The 17,734-nt window shown below is 42.2% G+C and overlaps 1 protein-coding gene across 2 annotated transcripts in view; it reads right to left on the bottom strand.

Moving 5' to 3' along the window:
• Nucleotides 1-403: 403 nt before the first annotated feature.
• SLC7A6 (solute carrier family 7 member 6) overlaps nucleotides 404-17,734 on the bottom strand; it is a 38,650-nt gene continuing 21,319 nt past the window's right edge. Inside the window, exons 6-10 of one of the 2 annotated variants that reach the window (XM_075837569.1) lie at nucleotides 13,403-13,506; nucleotides 10,011-10,107; nucleotides 8,634-8,783; nucleotides 7,507-7,690; nucleotides 404-5,605 (exon numbers count right to left, since the gene is read on the bottom strand). In XM_075837569.1, coding sequence (XP_075693684.1) covers nucleotides 5,511-5,605; nucleotides 7,507-7,690; nucleotides 8,634-8,783; nucleotides 10,011-10,107; nucleotides 13,403-13,506 — 630 coding nt within the window. In that variant the 3' untranslated portion in view covers nucleotides 404-5,510. Of the gene's footprint in view, nucleotides 5,606-7,506; nucleotides 7,691-8,633; nucleotides 8,784-10,010; nucleotides 10,108-13,402; nucleotides 13,507-17,734 lie in introns of those variants that run through there. The other variant, XM_075837570.1, reaches the window with a different exon arrangement.

Here is a 17,734-nt window from a genome sequence, read left to right on the forward strand (position 1 = left end):
AAGGATCTTTCTCAAGCCTGACCTTCATATAACACGGGTCGAAACATTGCTTTTGCTATGCTGATGCATTGACCGTAAACTTCACATCTCCAGGAGTAGCAGCAAAAAGGTGTGTGCTGCTGTCCATACTTTTCATTTTTTGGCATTTAGAACATCAGATTGGGCTCAGAGTTAACAATGTGTCACCATCCCTTAAACTATATAAAAAAAAAAGTTATGGGTTTTAGAAGGCAAGGAAAACAACTAAAAGTGGGCTGTGGAGGGAATTGGTTAAACTGTAATATGCTGCCCTTATAAATAGGTTAATCTAGTCCGAGGTTACGCAAATCCATTCTTATGTCACAAGGAAAAACAAACCGCATGCAAAGTATATATTTTTCTATGAAAAAGACAAGACCATCAGTCGTGTTCATGTATTTTATTGAATGTTTGAAAAAGAAAAAAAAAAAATTCTTACTCAGAGGAACAAGAATATAATAAACCATTTAAGGGTCAGTTCACACTAAGTTTTTTGATGCGGAAACCGTACCAAAAAACATTCAAAAATGCCTCCCATTGATTTCAATGGGAGACAAGTGTTTTTTTCCCGCAAGCGGAAAAAACAGCTCGTAAGAAAAAGGGACATGCCCTATCTTCAGGCGTTTACCTCTCTGACCTCCCATTGACATCAGAAAGCGTACTTCACGGCATCTTTTGCCCGCGGTGCTCAGTGGCCGCGGGCAAAAAACGCCGCAAAAATCTGCGTGCAGGTAGAGCAAAATCTCTGTGTGAACTCTGCCTAAGGAGTCAAAATTATATTGAAGAGACCTTCTCCCTGTCTTGTAAAACGGCATCCAAAAAGATCTCTTTGAAGGATTCATTAAGTCTGCACTATACATCTCTATATATTATATTAAAAAAAAAAATCACCTTCCTACGTCCAGGATTAGAAAAACATGTCTGCATTCTACCAAAGAAACAGCGCCACTCTTGACCATGGGATTTGTCTGATATTGCAGCTCAGCTTCATTGAAGTGAATGGGGCTGAGCTGCAATACCACACACAACCTGTAGCCAGGTGTGGTGCAGTTTTTGGAAGAAAGCAGCCATGTGTTTCTAAATCTGGACAACCCCATTAACTGATTATTTCAAGTCCATAGGATTCTTCCCTCCTGTTTTACCATTCCATAGTAGCTATGGCATTGGTCGTCCCTCCATACTTTCTACAGATGGTGTATCTTTACGTATTATCCTGGATGGCACGGAGCTACAGCTGGTAAGTTTGGGCTTCTTTATGATCAAGCCCGCCTTATATTTATTTCGAATAACCGATTTCTTTAATCTATTTCCCGTATGCGGGTCAGATGCTGTTTTGCATGCAATTATTTAATGTTTATGAAGAGAATTCATCGCATATGAAAGAGGTAGAATATTGTATTCCTACAATAAGCGAACTACAAGAGATTACACCATTAAGGAGAACCCTCTAGCCCTCCTGACAGGTCGGTTTTAAGTAAACCTTTGCATTTCCCCATAAAACAATTCTGGAGCATCTTTTCTTAACTGTGTTGTTGTTCCTCTGTTATTCCTCCTGGAAATATATAAATAAATGAATAACTGCGGTTTTACCATCCTTGGGAGGGGGGGGGGGTGTCCATACACACAGACTGTCCAACAAGTGCGGACGGTGAAAAGACAGGAATGGTAACACCAAGTTGTCAATTAATTGACATTTCCTGGCGGAATAACAGGAGGTATGGCAATCTAGGGTTCTACTATGGGATGCTCCATAGGGGAATAGATGTTTACTAAAGCAGATAGGTCAGGAGAGCGGACGGGTCCTCTTTAAATAGGATAGCAAGTGAGTTAATACGAAGAATTAACACTGACCGACCCCATTTTAAGATAAACTAGTCTGGCTCTCCAGCTGTTTTGAAACTACAACTCCCAGCAGGCACAGACAGCCAAAGGCTTTCAGGGCGTTCTGGGAATTGTAGTTTTACTACAGCTGAAAAGCCAAAAGGTTCCTGATCCCTGATACCATAAAATCGCTTGTAATTACGAACCCATAAATTTCTATGGCCGACAGGGACGTTCCAATATATTTACGGGAAGCTGTCCGTACCGTAGAAACTTACTGGAAAAAATAGGGCATATCCTATTTTTTTTTTTTTTTTACAGACCGTGCTCCCATACTTTATAATGGAAGCACAGCCCGTAAAAATGGACGACTGTGCCCGTGATTACGGGCACAGTCGTGTGCATGAGGCCTTACCCAGAGCTGTAGTGTAGAAAAGACAAAGTGTACCTCCAATTATATAGCAGGATTCTGCAAAATCCTTCCATATAAGTTTAGCAGATTCTGCTTCTAAGTAGCAGCATGGACCGGCCGCAGTCCGTGCAGCTCATAACCGTGCAGTAGGAGACACCGCGTTCTTCTCTGCCTCCTAGGCTCCCGACTCCAGTACCCTAAAATCCTGTTACATTCTACGGTGCTGGTACCTGTACGGGAGATGGGGGGGGGCCTAGGTGACTGAGCGGGACACTCACCACAACGTGTGGCTGGTCCATGCTGCTATTTAGACGCAAAATCTTAACATGTTATGTTCTATAGAAAACACATTTTGCAAAACCCACGCTATAATAGTTTTTCTATATAATTGGAGGTAGACTTGAAAGAAGTAGGTGATAAGTATCTGATCGGTGGGGGTCCTGAGAACAGGCTTACCATAGGAACACTCAGCCACTGCTCCATTCATTTTTATGAGGCTGCCAAAGATAGTGCTAGTCAGCCCCATAGAAACGAATGGAGTGGTGGCAGAGCATGCGCAGTACCACTATCCTATGGGGCTCCCAGGACCGGCAAGGTAAGCCTATTCGTGACTTTGGACCCCCCATTGATCAGCTATTTATCACCTATCCTGTGGATAGGTGATAATGATTATGGGAAAACCCCTGTAAGTACACATTCAGATGTGGCAGGTTTTCGGTGCAGATTCCGCATTTACAGTACAAGTGGATGGAGTTTAAGACCCCATCCACATGTAGCAGAAAAAAAAAAATCTGCAATGAAAGCAGAGCACGCTGTGTATTTTCTAATCTGCAGTATGCTCATTCGGTTGTGGAAAAGCAGCGAAATTAACTCTTGCGGATTTGCTGTAGGTTTCACCCTAGGCGTTGCACAAAATCTGCATGCAACATGCACATTTTACTCCAGATTCACAGAAATTGTCTGCCACATCCTAAAGGTGTTTTACGGGACTGCATAAACATGGCTAAGAGAACACGCTGTCCGTTCAGATCATTTGCATCCATGGACAAGATGTAAAAAAAAAACCTGCTAATTCAGGCGTTAGATCATGTCTAGTGTCCCGGTCAGTGGGGTATTGCAGCGACATCTACATGCAGCGGTTCACATCAACGCAGATGTGAACAGCCCCTAAGTAGTTTGCATATTTTGTTCAGAAAATACATTAAGATGCCCCTGTACATTATTCTAGACGGCATGAACTTGCCAGGCAGAGGCGTAGGAAAGAACCATCTGCTAGAAGCTGCGGTGGCCCTCAAGTCAGTAAATGGGCCCTGTACCCCACAGTGTGCACAATGTACATAACACCGTATATTGCAGAGGCTTTTCCAGCTGCGCCCGTCACAGACGTGACATGACTCCGGCAGGGAAGGGCTCGACGTGTAGAGACAATGAAGGGGAGCAGCGAGTACAGACTTTACAAATTAGTGAGCACTGGAGGTGGGGAAAGCATTCATTTTAATAAGCATTGTATTGAAAAGCCCTCTTATCCTTAAACTATTTAAAAAATAAAAAATAAATGTATCATGGAGAAGCCCATTCTTAAGGCACTCTGTGGCAAGCCGTGCAAAATCTGGCTGCAGTCTGTGACTCATAACTTCTCCCAATCTGAGCAGTGAGGCTTTAGAATTTTTAAAACTAATCATCTCAGCCTTCCTGGAGTGTTCCTTTATGGAGTAGTTGGATTTAGACGTCCACGTTACAGCTGCAAGAGCCGGACTCTGCAGTTTAAGTGAGCTGAACTTATATGGTGATCCAAGTTATGTTCACTTGAACAGCAGGGATTTCCCAGGTCTTGCGGCTGTAAGGACATGTTCACACACACAGCGTAAACACTGCAGAATTTCCGCAGCATATAAGAACTAGATCACACAGTGCAGATTTTGCATGCATTCTTTTTAAGACAAAACCAGAATTGGATCCAGGAGAGCAGATCTAGAAGGCCTTCCTTCATATTTTTTCTGTTTAGGTTTTTGTTCCTGGTTTTGGGCTAAAAAATAAATACATGCAAATGTGTGAACAAGACCTTATAGTAGCAGCCTAATGAATGAGATTTAAATCTCATCCCCACACTGCGTAGCAATTACGCACTGGATACGTAAGGAATATACATTTGCAGCATGTCCGCTTATGCTGCGGATTCGCTGTGCGTTTTTTGCAGAATTTCCCCATTGAGTTTAATTGGAAAGTCACATTTCACAGCAAATGCAGTTATTTGCAGCAAATTTTGCAGGTAAAGAAAAATGTAAAGCCTATGCTCACCTCTGGTGGTGCTGCCACAGCAACTTGTCCCTAGTCTTCTGGCTTCTCTGTGTCTGGGTGGTCTCACGGGATGACATTTTATCACATGACCCCTGCTGTGAATTAAATGTCATCCCAGGAAACCGCCCCGACACAGACGCGGAGGAGTAGGGACACATTGCAGCACCACGAGGGAGGAGTATAGGTCTTCTTTTTTTCTGGCAGGCAATCCAGACAAATATATGCACCAAAATGAAATACCATTTGGTGCGAATATTCGGATGAGTTTCCCTGCGTGTTCTGGGTCGGATACGCCCTGTGTGAACATACCCCAATACCGACATCAGAATGCGGCTTAAACAAGGTGTGGACAATAATCAAGAAGAGAGTATGTTCTAGGATTTGCAGGTGTGGTCTTCAGAATATAAATTAATTTGGATGGGTAAAAGAAACAGGGCTGATGGGAGACAAAGATACGACAACTAATGCCCTGGCATCACATAAGAAAACCCAAGTCCGTTAAGCCTCACTTTCCTGCCACAGAAGACAAGAATTTAAGAGGACCAGGTCAGTCTCCATCCCTCATTCGCAAACTCAAAACCTCCACAACAGCTACGTTCTGTCATTTGTTTGGTAGCTTCTCGACCAATGGTTTTATCCTTTGTAGAGCTATATGGCGATAACCTGAAGACACGCTCCAGAGGTTAACATTGCACCTTATCTGGAATTCTACATTTGGTTACCCGAATAACACAAATAATATAAAGTTAACACAAAAAGGAGTGTATATTGTCAATGAGGAAGTCACTGGTACCTCAGGAGACCATCATGTGTGACCCTCCATGATCCGTAGTACTACAACCTTTTCCACATTGCCACCGTATTCAATTAACAAAACCTATGATGAGACGCTCCACAGAATTTCTGACTTCCTTTTCGAACAGTCTTGTTCCAATGAGAATGAAGCTTTTTAAGACCTTGATCATTTAGGTGTCTCTACCGGATTTTTCTCCTCAGCGGTATCTATGTCGGTCACAACGCAATTGAAGATCAGCTGAGTCCACTTCGTAAGAAAAGCTGAGAAAGAGGGAAGATAAGCCCATTACTTGTGAACTTGAATTATTAAAAAGAAGTTGTCCAGTCATCAGATAGTGATGGCCTTTCCAAAGGATAGGCCATCAATTTCTTATCGGTGGGGGTCCATAGGAGCGCTGCTTCCCCTTCGTTACAATCACTGCTCGTACTGCGAATCGCCGACACACTCGTTTTGACGGTTCACAGTATTACAGCCTTCACCCATTCAAGAGAAGGTGGTAATACTATAAACCGCCGCTACAAGTATGTCAGTTATTCACAGTATGAGCAGTGACCGGAATGAAGGGAATGCAGAACTCCTACGATTGCCACAGCCCCTTCAAAAACAGCTGATCGGGCGTGTCAGTAGTCGGACCCCCACCGATCAGATATTGATGGCCTATCCTGATGGCCATCAATTTCTTATGACTGGACAACCCCTTTAAGGACATGGCCTAGTTGGAGCCATTTTAGTTTTTTCCTCACCGCATTTCAAAAGCCATAACTTTTTTTTTCAGGACATAGCCATATGAGGGTATTTTTATAATGGCACCATTTAATGTACTAAAACCCTAATTGTGAGGTGTTTTTTTTTTTTTTCTCTCACCAGATTTAGAGCCTTTTGATTTTAATTTTTTTACTGTCAACAGGGACATATGAGAGCTATTTTTTGCAGGACCAGTCGTAGTTTTCATTGTTTCGATTTTGGGATACATACGACTTGATTACTTTTTATTGATTTCATTTGGGACTCATGATGACCAAATAACATCTATTCTACTTTTGTGTTGCACTGTATTATGCCTGTCAACGTTAGCCCGCCACAAATCCACTGCAAAATTTAGCGGTGGATTCAATTCTATGCATTGCAAAAAGGTGAAATCTGCAGTTAGAATCTGGGGCATTTCCGCAACAGAATGAGCATACTGCTAATTCAAAGATCTGCAGCATGCTCTGATTTCCATGCAGAATTTTTCCTGTACATGTGAATGGAATTCTAAAAACCCCATCCACTTGTATTGTACTGTAAATTGCTGTGCAGCATGTGCACCGCCAATGCGCTGTGCGCTGTCTCACACTGGCCTTCCACCGACAGGTAGCCTAATGGGGCAGGGGGCATTATTAAGCCAGTGAATGCCATGGCACTTATCTTTTTACAGTAGTAAGCAATACCTAACCGTGATTCAGTATTGCACTTTTAGACAGGGAGTCTGTTAGAGGCATAATCCTAGAATGAAATAAACTAAAAATATCCCCAGAACCAATTCACACTTAAAATTCCTCAATCTAGCCGAGTCTTAATACACTGGGCCTCACGTATTCAAACTATCTCAAAAGGAAAAAGCTTGTTTGGCTGCTGAAGGCCACTGAAGAAAAAGTGGTCGGAATGCGGCCAAACCCAAAGAGCAGGAAGGTGGAACATCTCCTCAAATGTTGCCTTAGACCGGGTTGACTTATAAATATTACGTAGTTTAGCCGGCCTACAAATCCGCAACTAAAATTTGTAAAGAATATAGATGCAGATTCACACATTGCAATAAATTAAATCTGCTGCATTTCTGCAAGACATATGACATATGCAGGCAGGAGCTGGATTTGAAAATCTGCATCAGGTCTAGAATCCGCTGAAGACTTTTTTATACTGCAACTTAAAGGGGGTGTCCCACCAAATCAACTTATCTACCCACAGGATAGGTGATAAGGGTTTCATGACTGGGTGTCCCACAGCTGGGACTCCCACTGATTTAGAGAACGGGGGTCCCGAGTCCCCAGAACGAATGGAGCGGCAGGTCACGCATGCGCGTGCCGCTCCATTCATTCTCTATGGGACTGCCGGAGATTGCCGAGAACAGCTTTCAAATCAAATCAGAACAGTAGAAACAATGCAGACGTCGATTACTTACCAAGTAGTTTGCCGATGCAGGGCGGCCTTTTGGATGCTGGTAGGTAGACTCCCATGAAGTAAACTGGGACACCAGAAAGGGCAATGCCAATTCCAATGAAAGAATTCACAGTATCACTGTACAATGGGACACAGATCAGGAACAATGTACATAGGCAGAACACAATGGGATAAAACAGGCTGAGCTGAAAACAGAGAATAAACTGCCCATTAACACTTCAGAAAAAAAACAAACCAACAAGAGTCATCTAGATATACTATGGGATATCGCCTCTCCAGCTGTCTCGTAAAAGGATATATGAATATCTATTGAAAACAAGCTCTGGACTTTAGTGGCCTGTAGCATAAAGAAACTCCATTGTTTCAAGAGTAACTTTGTAAATACATTACTTATCTTGCACTGATGCGGAGATGCTACAGAGCTGCATTCACAATTCTGCAAGCTTCAAAGCTCAGATTACTGTACACACAAGCTCTGTGCAGAAGTAAGAAATCTAATGTAGGAGAAAAAAATAAATAAAATAGTATATATGTCACTGCATTCTCAGCGCTTCGCTCTGCTAATGCGGGTGTCTTTGTCAGGCTTATCGACTGTTTCCAATAGCAACCAGCAAAACTGGATTATAATGCAGTATATAACTCGGGATCAGTACAAGAAAAGTCATGTAATATATTTAAAAAGTGACTCAATATTTCAAGTAGCTTATCCCCCTATATAAACTATAAAACATGGTGTGAATCTGAACCTATGAAGGTATGCTCCCGAATCATACACCACCGTCCTCCTCCCAACAGCAGATCATGGGAATCGATCAGTTTCCCCATCATGTTCCCATTTTGGAAAAAAATCTCTGAAAAAGGCAGATACCACTCAGCTCGGGAGATGGCAGCACAGCGCCCACCCTTCAATCTGCTGTTACGGGTATCTTGAGTGACACTTGACTCCTGCCTAAACACTCATTCAGATGTCCATCGGCTACAAACCAGGCTTTACCAGTTTAATAAGTAAAAGCCAAGGGCATCCTGTTCCGTGACTATTTAGCCGTTTACCTCCTCCCATTCTGCCAGTTTTCCCTGGGGTATTGTAACCAGATCAGACTGACAAGGCAGTATTAGATGTGCACTGACCTTCACGGGTCTCGGCTTGTCAGGATCCTTCCAGCGTAGATAGATCTGTCCAGCAATAGATAACCCAACAAATAGCCAGTAACTGAAGCTGTAATAATTTATAAGCTGGAAGACATCTTTCACAGACAAGTAGACGAGGGTAGCAGCACACTGCAGAGGACAAGAGATACCCGGTTAGGCTGCACAGACATCGCTTTAAACGTATAACCTGCAGATTTGAGGGGGTGGATCTGCACCCACTCAATGGGGCCCTTAATCCTTCCATTAGGGAGGTGGTGAAAGATTTAGTCTCGCCCCGACAACACTTTTTAGAGACTAAGCTCAACTTCCCCGATGACCGCCAGGGAAAGTCGTGCCCGGCTATATATTTTCCCTGCAGTCCTGACCTTGTAACTATATCTGAAGTCCCATTAAAATGGATTTTCACACAATTGGCATGCGACTTCTGTTATCAAATGGATAATCCCTGAACGGATTTCTTTAGAGAATTGAATAGAAAGTATAAAAGCTTTAAATCCATGGTCAATTTTTTTACCCCACCTGGATGATGGTTTGGCTCTTGCATGTTCACCACATCACAGTAAATTCTAGGACATTCCTGCTTTTTCCCTATGAGGACTTACTAGTGTGGGAGTGTTGATCGGTAGTAGTCTTATGATGACAAGAGGAATCGTGCTAGTATCAGAAATTCTGTAGATAATGTACATATACTGTATGTGTAAAAATGAACCCTTCCCGATTCTTGATGTACACAGTCATAGGAACTATGCAGTTTCTAATAAATTATGTAAATGTACGTCATAATGATGGCGTTGGCAGTGTCATCACTTCTGGATGCCGGCCGTCTAACCCCGAGATTCCGCTATCAATGTAAAAGTACACACACAAAAACAAAATAAAAAAAAATTTGGTATCACCGTAACCAAACTGACCAGCAGAGTAATGTCAACATGTCAATTATACCGCACGTGGATACCTTAAAAACAATGGCTAAATTGCACCCCCCAAAAAAAAAAAAAAAAAAAAAGTTATACAATACATTATGCACCCTAAATTGGCATCATAAAAAAAAATATATAACTTCCTGCAAAAAAACAAAACAGCCCTCATGCTGCTATGTCAATGGGAAAGAAAAAACCCAAAACAAGATATGGCTCTTGGAATAGATTAAAAAATGGAAATCGCTGCATCCATATAGGGTTAACATTCAGAAATGTGTAATAAGCACAGGAATACAAAACTAGGATAATACTTCTGATCACCATGTAGCCCCAGCCTATAAATCCAGAGCCGAATATCCTGACTTACAAGTTATTTGTACATGGACATTGATAAGATGTACTAGACGTAGAATGATGTAAGCGCAACAGGTCTTACATTAAACAGGAGAGCGGACACCGGTGTGAACCTCTCCAGATGTATCAAGCACAGCATATCAGGGAGATGTCCTTCCCTTGCGCCAACAAAGAACAGCCTGCAAACACAAAGTAAAGAATGTAAAAAATGGCACGGACATATCCAAAACCTAAAATGTTAACCTTTAAAACAATTTCTAATTTTAGTGTTCCAATACATCTAGTTTGTTTGTAGTCTGTTACCATGGAGACGGATAGGCGCTGTAGACACAAAAAAAAACAAAAAAAAAAAAAACAAGACATTCTCTGGTATTTTTATGTTCCCTGCAGTTTAGTAAGAAAACTGCCCCAAGTCAAAAGTTGACTTTTGTTTATATGGCTATCTAATAATAGAATAGGGAATGGTTATTTAAGCAATTCCCACGCATATTTAGCCTAGTGTAGATTTCCTAACCGCAGCTAGCAGTTACTGACCACTTCATACAATGTCTCTTTATAATGGTGATGACATCACAAGCGCGTGTCATTGTACACTGCCTCGGGTCACACTGATCACATAGCAGAGAGTGGCCGGACTGGTCTACATTATAATAGTTCACAATTGTGCAGAACTGGTCCTGGTCACGTAACAAACAGGCACAATGTTCTCCTGTGGTTATCCGGTTTGTGCGTAACTGGACTGTAATAATTCATGCAGCCTAAAAACATTACATGACTGCGCCTCTGCCTGCCCAGTACAATTACAGTCACAAGACATTTATAGCCATTTGTCTGCAGAGATCACTAGGACCAAAGCAGCTGAAGAACACAATCTAACCAAAATATCGATCAAATATAAGTTGGTCAACTTCAATTTTATTGGGACCGTCAGAAACACACAGGAGCCACTGTCAGGCGAGCAGTCAGTCCAGCTAACCGATGGATTCTGCTTTCACTGGTGGTATGCAGCTTCTATGTATAGTGACTACATAGAAGCTGCAGCTCTACAGCGAAATAACATTTTTAATACTACGATGATAGAAAGAAAAAAAAAAAAAAAGTTAGGTATGGCAAAATACATACATTAAAAAACAAAACAGTATTTATTAAAGATTTTCTTAACCTTTAACACGACATAAGTAAATTGCATGAATATCTGGTCATGTAAATGAACGGCTATAAGGAACTTCAAACACAACGCTTTCCCATGGCCAAAGGTTGTTACTTGGCAGCTTTTATCCTGCTGATTTACAATACAGGACCATGAACGGGAACTTGAAATTGCTTCATCCCTGCATGGGAATTATTATTGCTAAAGGAAAGTTCTATTAGAGGGGTATTCCAACTTGCAGCATTTTTCACCTATCCACTGGATAGGTGATAAATGCTAGATGGGTGGGGGGTCTGACCTACCTCACCCTTCAACCGCAAGATGGGGGCTAGGAGGAGTTTGAATGGACCGGGGGGGCGGGCATGCACGGTGCCACTCCATTCAAAGTCTATGAGGTGGACTGAAACAGCCGAGCACCGCCGTCTTGCAGCTGGGGGAATGTTGGACCTGGGTTCCAGTATTCTGGCAATCGGAGGGGGTCCCAGCGGTCGGACTTCTATGATTTAGCAGTCATCACTTGTCCGGTGGAGAGGTGAAAAATTTTGTAAACTAAAATACTCCTTTTAATATCATTCTAGGTTAATTCCAAAAACAAATCGCACTTCAAGGATCACATTATTTGATCTTACACTGTACTCTAAAGACTACGGCCCCTTTCAGACAATACCTATTTTATTTTTTTCGTCATTGCTCCAAAGTATCTTAAAAAAAGGACCTGTCACCAGCCCACAAAAATGCAGCTGACATCTTAGTTAGATTGCAGGCGCCTCACAGATTGACGATTTTTTATTTTTTTTTTCTAGCCCCCACCGTTCCTTAGATATCGGGGCTGTTTATTCTGGTGCTAGATATGTAAATGGGGCCTCTGACTGTCAAGTGGGCGTTTACCCCTTATCAAGTAACAGGTGTTGACAGTCAAAGGCCTTATTTGCATATCGGGCAACAAAACTAGCGGCACCAATATCTGAGCAACGGTGGGGGCTAGAAGAAAAAAAATTAAAAGCAGCAGAATCTGTGAGGTGCCTGCAATGTAACTGAAATGTCAACTGCATTTTTTTGGGCAGGTGACAGGTTCTCTTTAAATGAAAAATAAAATAACTGCAGATAGTTGAGATTACCTATGTGTCTCTATGGTAACAGACTACAAAACTGTAGTCTGATCCTGCAGTCATGCTTCAAGGATTCCAAGGCACTATTATTGCTAATTAAGGTCTCCAAAATACAAAAAAAAAATAAAAAATTGTTAACATAAAGCACGCTTCCAATTCGTTACATTCATAGTTAGCCTGTCAGAGGGTTAGTACATTGGGATACCGCGATTAATATGCTGGACGTAATTTTGGACGCATTATTTAGTAATAATAACGAGGGCTGTGGAATCCTTGAAGTATTATTGGGACTCTACCAGGTCATCCTTTGGTACCCAACAGTGGATTAAAACAGAGTGCCAAACATTGTCTGACCCTGCAGTTATTCTCCATTCCACCTGTCCCCTACTGCTTAACAAAATACATTTGGTAGATTATGGGATAACGTTTTTTCTGTAGTCTGTTACCATGGAGACATAGGTCTAGATTAGGGGAAATACATACATTATATAGTTACATAGTACGGTTGAAAAAAAAAAACACAGTATTAAAGATTTTCTTAGCCTTTAACACGACATAAGTAAATTGCATGAATATCAATTTCCTATTGCCACTCTTGAAGGAGATGTCTAAACGCAGACAACCCCTTAGATATGGGAACGGATTGCTGTAGCGCAGGGGTCAGCAACATTCGGCACTCCAGCGGTTGTGAAACTACAGCTCCCAGCAGGCCCCCACAGTCAAAGGCTTTGTTATTCTAGCCAAAGGCTGTCAAGGCATGCTGGGAATTGTAATTTCACAACAGCTGGAGTGCCGAAAGTTGCCGATTCCTGCACTACACCAATCTGGTACTCTAAATTCCTGGAAAACAGCCGATTTTGCCAGGGAAACAGACGTTTTAGCTAAAGGAAAAATGATTACATTGCAACCATTCAGATGATTGGCTTCAGTCCGTGAGAGTCGCTGCTTGTTAGTGGCTGTTCACGCATTTTTTTTTACATTTTTTTTTTTTTCAACCCTCCTTTAGGAGCCAGATTCCAACGTCAGAATTGAATACCACAATTTGTGTGGTTTAAGCCCGAGTGACAAAATGCAGATTGATTGCAGTTTAGGTCGGGGAACGGAGGAGTTGTAGAGTACAGATAGATTGAGCCCAGCCTTACTCTTCACTTTGCTTAATACATTATATTTCATTTCAGACTTATGTTAAAAACAGACTTCATATTATGTTCTCACCTAGAGGCAGCAAGGATGGAGGAGTTGAGACCACCGAAACAGGAGAGGGCCACAGCCAAAGGAATTGTCCAGCTAAACATGCCATACACCATGTCGGCAAATGTCTGTATTGGCAAAGAGTAAAACAAAAAAAATATCAGTGTAAATTTAAAAAAAAACAAAAAACAAAAACAAACATTTACCACGGAACTAAAGATAGACATTTTCTTTCACTATGGTTACCATACAATTTACAACGGTTTTCAGTCCGCTACATCCCCACTAGTTAAATGGAATATACGCTTTGAACAATCCATTTTTATTAAAGGGAATGTGCCATCAGAAAATGACCAATGGTTTAAAATTTTTAGGTTTACATCTTATGTATTTTTGGTGATTTTTTTTTTTTACATTCTCTAGGTCATTAGCTACATAAAAAAAAAAAAAAACTTGCAGTTTTCACTCTCGCCACTGATCTTCACAATAAACGGACCCTTCCTGTGCTGTAGAGATCACTTCTCAGCATTCATCTCTTTTTTTTTTTAATCAAACAAGTTTTTATTGATAATACAACATCAGTTATACAGCCTTTACATTTCTTACAGTACTTTACAGAAAACATATAAAATTAACATAACATCACTTAAGTAGTGCAAAATTTCTTCAAGTACTTTATGGCATGTATACAACATCTTTGGTTATACCATCACCTATTTCTCCCTCCAACTGAACTACCCCCCTCCCTTGCAGTACTCCCTCTCTTCCCTGATTTTTCCACCACTCCTCCTCCGTGTCTCTTTCATAGTAAACCGATATTTCACCAGACCTTAAACATGTATATGTGCCATCCCTCCTCCAAATCTTATCTAGTGATCCGCATTGCCATAGGCTTGTACCCATTTACCCCATTGTTTCTCGTATTTCTGAATTGTCCCTCTTTTCAGATATATCCGCTGTTCCAGTGATACCGTGTGGTTAACATACCCAACCAGTTCAGCTACCTCCGGGGGATCCGCCTGCAGCCAATATTTTGCGATTAGTTTCCTAGCATGATACAAAATCTTTTTAATAGACATTAGCTCCATTCCATCCCCTCCTTCCTCCCCAATGCAGCCCAGTAAGAATATTTTAGGTTCTATTGGGAAATCTCTCCCATATACTTTAGACACCACACTTTTAATTTCCTTCCAATAGCCTTCTAGCAGCGGGCAGCTCCAAAACATATGCTTTATGTCCGCCCCATCAAACATACACCTGGGACATTCCTTAGTTGATCTAATGCGCATTTGCCATAGCACCTTAGGCGTCCTATACACCCTGTGTAATAGAAAAAGTTGTGACCTCCTGTGCGTTACACTAATAGAGAGTTTTTTAGATGATCCCAGTATCTCCTCCCAGTCTTCATCCCCTATGGGTCCTACATCCTCTTCCCATTTACGTCTGATTTCCACCAACGGGTCTCCCAGAAAACAAGAGAGTAGCGTATTATATAGCACCGAGATAATCCCTTTAGTGTCTTTTGCCCCTAGTACCCGCTCCATCCCTCCCATGGTGGAACAGCTCAAATCCACCAGTCTCTCTTGAGCCTGCGCCGCATGCCTTAATTGAAGATATTGGTAGAACAGTCGGTGTGGGAGTCCAAACTCCTCCTGTATTCGAGCAAAGGGCTTAAGAACACCTCCCTCATACAGCTGGTACACATATCTAATCCCCGCCTGTTCCCAGTCTTGAAATCCTTCCAGCATATTAAATTCCCATAGGTATGGATTGCCCCATAAAGGCATATAGTTGGAGCATCCCGTGGCCCCCAATAATTTCTTACTTTCCCACCAAACTCTATGTATTAATAGTAAAGTCGGCTTTCCTCTTGCCTCCCTCCTTAATTTATGAGATTCCATGGCCTCTAATACATCCGTTCTCTGACCCATATAATACACCAGTTTCCCACTAGAATCCCACTCCTCCCTATTCTTCCAGCCCTTAAAGTGTTGTAATTGGGCCGCTAGATAATATATCCATGCATTCGGAATAGCTAACCCTCCCTGTTCCACTGGTAGTTGTAGTTTATCCAGTTTTATCCTGGGGATCCCCCTTTTCCACACCAAGTCCCTAAACAAGTTGTGGATTCTTCTGAACCAGTATTTAGGCAACCACACTGGGGCATTGTGCACCACATAAAGAATCTGGGGCATCAGAATCATTTTGATGAGATTTGCTCGACCCAGTGCTGACAGTGGTAGCCCGAGCCATATTTTGGTCTTATCCGTGAGTTTGTTCAACAATGGCATCACATTTAGTTCAATAAAGTCCTGCACCCTCGCCGATATCATGATTCCCAGATACTTACATTTCTGTACGCACGGTACCTCAACTCCTCCAATCACCAACGGCGTATCTACTGGCTGGAGTGGCAACAACACCGACTTATTCCAATTAATTTTTAGTCCTGAAAATCTACCGAAGCGCTCCAATACATTCATTATTACTGGCAATGAGTAATTTATTTCCCCCAAGAACATCAAGATATCGTCCGCATATAATGCTATGCGCTCCTCCAGCTCCCCACACCGAAACCCTTTTATCCCTGGATGCTGTCTTACCATATTGGCTAGGGGTTCAATTGCCAACGCAAATAGTAGTGGCGAAAGTGGGCATCCCTGTCGCGTCCCCCTCTCCAGTCTGAAGGAATCTGACATCCTTCCATTTGCTCTTATCCTAGCTACCGGCTCCTTATATAATAATTGTATCCATTTTATAAATTTCTTTCCAAAGCCAATCCGTTCCAAGACAGCCCACAGATACCCCCACTCCACACTATCAAACGCCTTGGCGGCATCTAAAGACAGCACTGCTCTACACCGTGCATCCGGAGCATCTGTCTGCAAATTCAGGAAAAGTCTACGTAGATTAACTGCCGTAGAGCGCGATGGCATGAATCCCGACTGATCTGTCCCCACAATTTTAGTCACTACTCGCGACAGCCTATTAGCCAGTACTTTCGCTAAAATTTTAATGTCCGTGGTTAATAGAGATATCGGTCTGTATGAGTCAGGTTGTTTCCGATCTTTCCCTTCCTTGGGGATTACGACTATAACAGCTTCATACATTGTCTGCGGTAAACGCCCCCTGGTGAAACTATCCTGGAACACTTCCAATAACTCCGGCAGAACCGTCTCCCCATATGCTTTATACAATTCAGTTGGTATACCATCTATCCCTGGAGCCTTTTCGTTTGCCATAGAAATTAACGCTTCCTGTATTTCCTCTAGCGTAATTGGCTCTTCCAATCCCTCTCTCTCCTCCTCCCCCAGGGTAACCCATGTCATTTCTGCCAGATATTCTGACAGCAGATCCTCCGAGTAGTCCACCTTAGTACAATACAGTTCCTTGTAAAATGATGTTAACACCTCTAATATATCCCCTGTTTCTCCAACCAGAGTCCCATGCACTGTCTGCAGCTGATGAATAAACGCACTTTCCCGCATCGGCCGTGCCATATTTGCTAACAGTCTGCCCGCCATTTCACCCTCCTCATAGTATTTTTGTTGTAAGAATAGTCTTTTATTAGCCGCTTGCTCCAGCTGATGTTCCCTAAGCAATTTCTGAGCAACCTTCCATTGGGCTAGTGTTTCCGCAGTGTTATTAGTAACATGCCTCTCCTCTGTTACTGTGACCCTATCTGTCAAATGTTGACCCATTTGTCGCGACTTAGTTTTAATGAGCGAGATCTCCCGTATATACACTCCCCTTATAGTCGCCTTCATAGCATCCCATAAAATATCCATAGGGACCGTACCTTATTAAATTCAAAGTATTCTTGCAGACTCATATTTATTATCTCCTCTCCCACTAACCGTATCCAGAACGGATTTAACCTCCAGTGCATTCTCAACCCCCCCATCTCTGAGCTTGTTCGGAGCTTAAGTAACATTGGGGAGTGATCAGACAGTGCCCGTGGTAAGTATTCCACCCCTTCCACACATTCCATCCCCATTCCATTATTAAACATTAGGTCTATTCGTGATAATGATCCATATGTAGATGATACACACGAATACTGCGTAGTAGAGGGCCATTTTGCCCGCCAAATATCTGTAAACCCAGCCTCCATCATGTACTTTCCGAATCTCGTCAGGCCAATATCTCCCACCCCTCCCCCTTTTGGAAATTTATCCCACCCTTTATTCATTATGTTGTTGAAGTCTCCCATCAATATAGTCGGTATCATAGGCCACCCAGCCAGTTTCTCCAGCACCTCTCTCATCGGACCCACAGAATACGGGGGAGGCACATACAACACCACAATTATACATTCCCAGTTAAACAATTTACAGTGTACCCCAACATATCTAC

The sequence above is a fragment of the Rhinoderma darwinii genome, chromosome 9, assembly GCF_050947455.1.
Source record: "Rhinoderma darwinii isolate aRhiDar2 chromosome 9, aRhiDar2.hap1, whole genome shotgun sequence".
NCBI classification, from domain to species: Eukaryota; Metazoa; Chordata; class Amphibia; order Anura; family Rhinodermatidae; genus Rhinoderma; species Rhinoderma darwinii.